This window comes from Drosophila grimshawi, unplaced genomic scaffold (assembly GCF_018153295.1).
Source record: "Drosophila grimshawi isolate 15287-2541.00 unplaced genomic scaffold, ASM1815329v1 contig_1367, whole genome shotgun sequence".
NCBI classification, from domain to species: Eukaryota; Metazoa; Arthropoda; class Insecta; order Diptera; family Drosophilidae; genus Drosophila; species Drosophila grimshawi.
The window spans coordinates 7,113,408-7,118,500 of NW_025062889.1; the positions used below are offsets into that span (position 1 = coordinate 7,113,408).

At 38.7% G+C, this 5,093-nt stretch overlaps 2 protein-coding genes across 2 annotated transcripts; one reads left to right on the plus strand and one right to left on the minus strand.

Moving 5' to 3' along the window:
• Positions 1–455: 455 nt before the first annotated feature.
• Positions 456–1,030, minus strand: LOC6559526 (DNA-directed RNA polymerases I, II, and III subunit RPABC4). Its single transcript, XM_001985939.3, has 3 exons — positions 937–1,030; positions 713–805; positions 456–644 (listed from the first exon to the last, which is right to left on the minus strand). The coding sequence occupies exons 1-3, from the start codon at positions 992–994 to the stop codon at positions 622–624; spliced, it is 174 nt and encodes a 57-aa protein (XP_001985975.1). The 5' UTR covers positions 995–1,030; the 3' UTR covers positions 456–621.
• A 200-nt stretch (positions 1,031–1,230) lies between these two features.
• Positions 1,231–2,458, plus strand: LOC6561347 (U6 small nuclear RNA (adenine-(43)-N(6))-methyltransferase). Its single transcript, XM_001985940.2, has 4 exons — positions 1,231–1,356; positions 1,442–1,652; positions 1,713–2,130; positions 2,196–2,458. Exons 1-4 carry the CDS (start codon positions 1,240–1,242, stop codon positions 2,356–2,358), a joined length of 909 nt encoding a protein of 302 aa, XP_001985976.1. The 5' UTR covers positions 1,231–1,239; the 3' UTR covers positions 2,359–2,458.
• The last annotated feature ends 2,635 nt before the right edge of the window (positions 2,459–5,093 follow it).

Sequence of the window (5,093 nt, forward strand, 5' to 3'; positions counted from 1 at the left end):
TGAAAACAAAAAAAAAAAAAAAAACCAAGAGAAATTCTTAAGTAAAGTAAATTTTTGGATGACAAAAGCCATTTAGACAAAATTTTTGAGACGAAAAAAGACATTTATGAGTAAAAGGAACAAAAAACAAAAAAAAAAAAATACATAAGAACAAATTACTTTACATTTTATTTAAGCACAAGTTGCAAAAAACAAACAACAAAATAAATGAGTAACAAAAACAAAAATTAAAAACAAATATAAGTGTTTTTAGTTTAAAAATTATATTTCCCAAAAAAAAAAACATTCAAATAAAAGTAAACTAGTTTAAAATATAGAAAACTAATTGTTTTATTTCGTATATGCATAAAAATCCAATGAAATTCTTTTAGTGAGAAAAAAGTTGAAGAAAACTTTTGACAAAACTAAAGTTTCAGAATCGGAAACATTTTAAATTTAAATACAAGCCGAAAAGATTTCTTATAGCCCATATTTATTATTTTTAGCAATGTCTTCCAGGGGGAAACATGTGAAACAACATGAATTTCAACTGATTAAAAGTCTCTTATATTTATTCCAATTACAAGCTAAACTCTAAAATAGTTTCCATCACTTGGAAATTGTTGTAGTCCAGTTAACAGTTTAGCGGGCATCAAAAACGACAACTGTAAAAAGTTAACATTAACATTGGATTAGTTGCCGAACAGTTTTGGAGTCACAGCAGGCTACTTACGACGCTTGGTGCGCTTCTTGTACATAATACGATAGCCACACTCGCGACAACGGATCGGATCTCGTGGACGCATCTCATTCTCGTGATGGCATTCTGTTTTTGTTTATAAATGGGAAATGAGTATTAATAAACAATTCTGTTTCTTGACTGGCTTGTGCCGCAAACATGTGCGACAGTTTAGCATTTATTGTTTTAGCTGCTTTGCGGCTTTTTTGCTTACTCACCGCCACAAATGTAAGTCATTGCTGTCTTAACATTCTCCTTGGAGCTGGTTTCCGACATTTTTTCTCAATAAATTCGACAAAAACTTGCAAATTCAGCAGCTGCACAAAATATTGTTAATGCAAATCCGCTCAATTTGCTTTAACAGAGTTGGTTAGTGAACAGTGTGACCGTAACACGGTGCACTGTTGCGTGTCAGTATTTTCGTTAGGTATTTCTGCAGTAACACTAAACGGCCACACTTACACGACATTAAATTCAATTTAAACGTTTTTGTTTAACATTTACTTGTTTTATTTAATAAAATGGTGAAAAATAGCAATAAAAAGTTTGCCATGCATCCGCGCAATCCGCTGCGAACAGCGCCCAACTACACCAAACTGGCCATCAAGCACAAGGACTTTCGGCACGTCTGCGAATTGGTGAGTTGTGACTAACAACAAAAATAAAACTTCATTTCATTTCATTCATTTCATTTCGTTCATTTTTTAATATTTAATGTTGCAGGAGTTGAATGGCAAAGTGTCGCTTAATTTTCGCAACGAGCGCACGCTGCGTGAGTTGACCAAAATGTTGCTGCTTGAGTATTTTGGGCTGCAAGTGGATTTCGCACCGGGCAGTTTGGTGCCAACTTTGGCGCTGCGCTTGAATTACATTTTGTGGCTGGAGGATTTGTTGGCGCCACAAAAGCTGGACGCAGTGCGTGGCATAGACATAGGCAAGTGGCAGGGATATTAATTATTGTTGACTCTCTCAGAGTAATGTAAAACTCTTACAGGTTGCGGCTCTTCGTGCATTTATTCGCTGCTCGGGGCGAAGAAGAATATGTGGCAAATGCTGGCACTGGAATCGAAGCAAACGAATATTGAATATGCACGGCAGAATGTGGCAAGGAATGAGTTGCAGTCACTCATCGAAGTCTACGCACAGCCCGACAAACAGAGCATTTTCAGTAGCTACTTCGAGTCGGAGAGTGCGGCAACCAAAGCAAATTTTCACTTCTGTCTCTGCAATCCGCCCTTTTTCGACTCGAATGCAGCGAATCCGTTTGGCGGCAACACGCGCAATCCCCAGCGACGTCCGGCACCCAACAATGTGCGCACCGGCAGTGCCGAGGAACTGACCTGCGCCGGCGGCGAAGTGCAGTTCGTGCAACGCATTGTGGACGAGAGCGAAATGTACAAGGAACGCGTGCTGTAAGTGCAACGCAGCAACCCATTAAAACGAAGCTAATAAAATATTGTCTTTCCTCCACTTGCAGCATTTTCAGCAGCATGCTGGGCGTCAAGGCGAATGTGCCCAAGATTATGGATTATCTGAGGGAACGCAAGATAAGCAATGTGTGCAGCACAGAGTTTCATCAGGGGCACACCACACGCTGGGCAGTTGCCTGGAGCCATCAGCCAATATGCCTGAGCGACTGAGCATCTATGTGGATATAAGTTTAACTAGATGTATAGCAGTTAGTCAGTGTCATCTATTTAGATATAAGTTTGTATAGATATATAGCTTAAAATTGTTAAACTCTCTCTCTTCTAACTGTTTGGCAAGTAACATGTTTTGGACTTGCCTTTAAGCCTTCTGCTGGCTCAATTTCAAACTGTTGCCCGCCCATATCGCATTCACATCGTGTTTCGCGTGCCAGCAAAAAGCTTTTCCACTAAATGGAAATTTGCATGTCTGTGGGCACTTTGCCGCCAACAACCCAACAACAAGTACAACAAAAACAACCGAGCCGAGCAGTCAGCAATTCTAGCGGAAGTTACCGTTTCATTTAGATCATCGTTGACCAGCGCTCGACAAAAATCCACAAAACAAAACAAACACAAATGTCAAAGGTGTTTGCTGCTCTTGTTTTTGACCCGTTGATACAGTGGCTCCTGCAACATATCAGAATAAACATTGTCAGTGCACTAAAAGCATTAGTTAAAATTAATTCTTTGTTTTAATCTGAATTCGCCTATTGGAATTTTAATATATATTTACTGATGTATGGAAATGTTAAATATATATTGATATAGAAATTACTTCATGTGCGCATAATAATCACTTTCAAATCATATTCCACTTAGCGAATGCTCACTGTATTCCCATTTCCCACTAATGCTCGTGCAGCTGGTCAAATGCGTCATCAGTTTTTCAGACAGTTAATTGATTGCACTAAATTATTATGATGGGTTTTTTAGCTTGCCACATTCGTAGAGTGTATTACGTATGTGAATAGTACTTTGGAGATAAAATAATACTCATTTGAGTATAGATAATAATATTGATTGCTCTTCTGCGACTTTGGTAAAGCGCATGCCACAGTTGCATATGGCCAACTCAACTTATTCTTAGCTGTTGGCCTTTCACCTTTTTGCTTTTCCATTTGCTTTCTGCTGCTTTTGTCTTTACGTTCTCTTATAGCGTTTTCACACGTTAAGGTGCGAAAAACAACGTAATTAAAGGCCAAGTTTTTGTGGCTTAAGCCCGACACCTTTTCTCACATGCTGAAGGTTTGGTTTTTTCTTGCCCTTTTTTACAACTTCCACGACTGTAAAATTAACACAAGTGAGTGATTTTGAAAAGCGTAGAATTACTATTGTGTGGAGGGATTCGTATTCGCTTGAAACATTCTTGTGGAAAGTGGAAAAATATCATCCATTGGTAAATTTAATGTTTTCTTTAAAGTCCTTTTTCTTCTTTCTATAATTAAATGTACTTTTAAGCTAGAACCCAAAACATATTAAAAAACAACTCAATTGAAAAACGTTTCAGTTTTGTTATATTTTGTTTAAGCTTGAAATGACTCCAAAATTAAAGTGCAAGCACAGCAATTTCAAGTTCAGTTCATGCCAAGTTAAAGCACAGGACTGCCGGCATTCATGGCCAATACCAATACAAAATATCCAATCTATGCACGTAGACACACACACATATATATGTATATATATCCATATCCTGTGCTTTGTAAAAAGACTGCCTGGTCCTTAAATGACTGGCGCCTGTTACTGGCTGCCTGCCAAACCAACAATATTAACCGGCAATGTGAACAGATGATGATCACAGTGTGTGTGTGGCAGTCACTGGTTAAATGGGTGGGCATCGGTGGCATATCATAAATACATATGTGGTGCACAACATGGCCATTATCACAAGTGATTTGCAAAATGACACGGAATCAAAATGGAAAACTAAAAAGCAACCAACCAGCCAACCAGCCAACCAACCAACCAACTGGCAGACAGGCGGCTAACCAAAAACTGGCAGCTCGTCTATCAAAAGAGTTCAATGTTTACTTTAAAATCAAATCAAACAACCACACATGCTCAGGTGGCCGTTCAATTACTCGACTCGTTGTGGCACAGCCGCCAATCTACACACACACATACACACACACACACACACACACAGAACACACCCCGCCGCACAACATGTTTATTGAAAAGGGTTACATGAATGACACACACGCCACACACGGACTATTTGCATAATGTGCGCACGTGTGTGATTGTCTGTGTGTGTGTGTGATTGTGACCGTGTGTGTGTGTTGTGTGTGTGTGTGTGTGTGTGTGTAGTGTGTGTCATTTGGCTGTCATACGTTTGGGTTTTTGGTCGGTTTGTGCTCATTGCAATAAGTGAATGTACTCCTATTTCCAAGTAAAATGACAATAGCATACATTTAGTCAGACAGACAGACAGTCAGACAGACAGACAGTCAGACAGACAGACAGGCAGGCAGACAGACAGAGTCAGCTCTCAGCTCACAGCTCTTTTTGTGTTGTCACGCATGCACAGCAGGATCCCAATCAAACCCAAAACAGGACCCCTCATCCAAATATCAGGCATCGAGTTGCATTTAAATGGGGTTTTTCAATTTGGTTGTCATGTCTGGTCCTTAAGCGCACACACGATAACTACTCAGTTCCAGACAGGACGCCATTTTGTGAGAGGTGTCTACACTTGGAAAAACAATTTGGAGAAACTCACTGAAATCTAAAAGTTATTTTTGTATTATTATTCATAATTTAAAAATGTCTAATATATTTCTATAAGTAGAAATGAGAAATGTAAAGAATATTTGAAAAATCGATTTGTTTTACTTGGAATTAATCAATCGTGTTCAGATAAAATAATTAGAGTCTACTCAAGACACACATTTTTTGCTCAATGTACA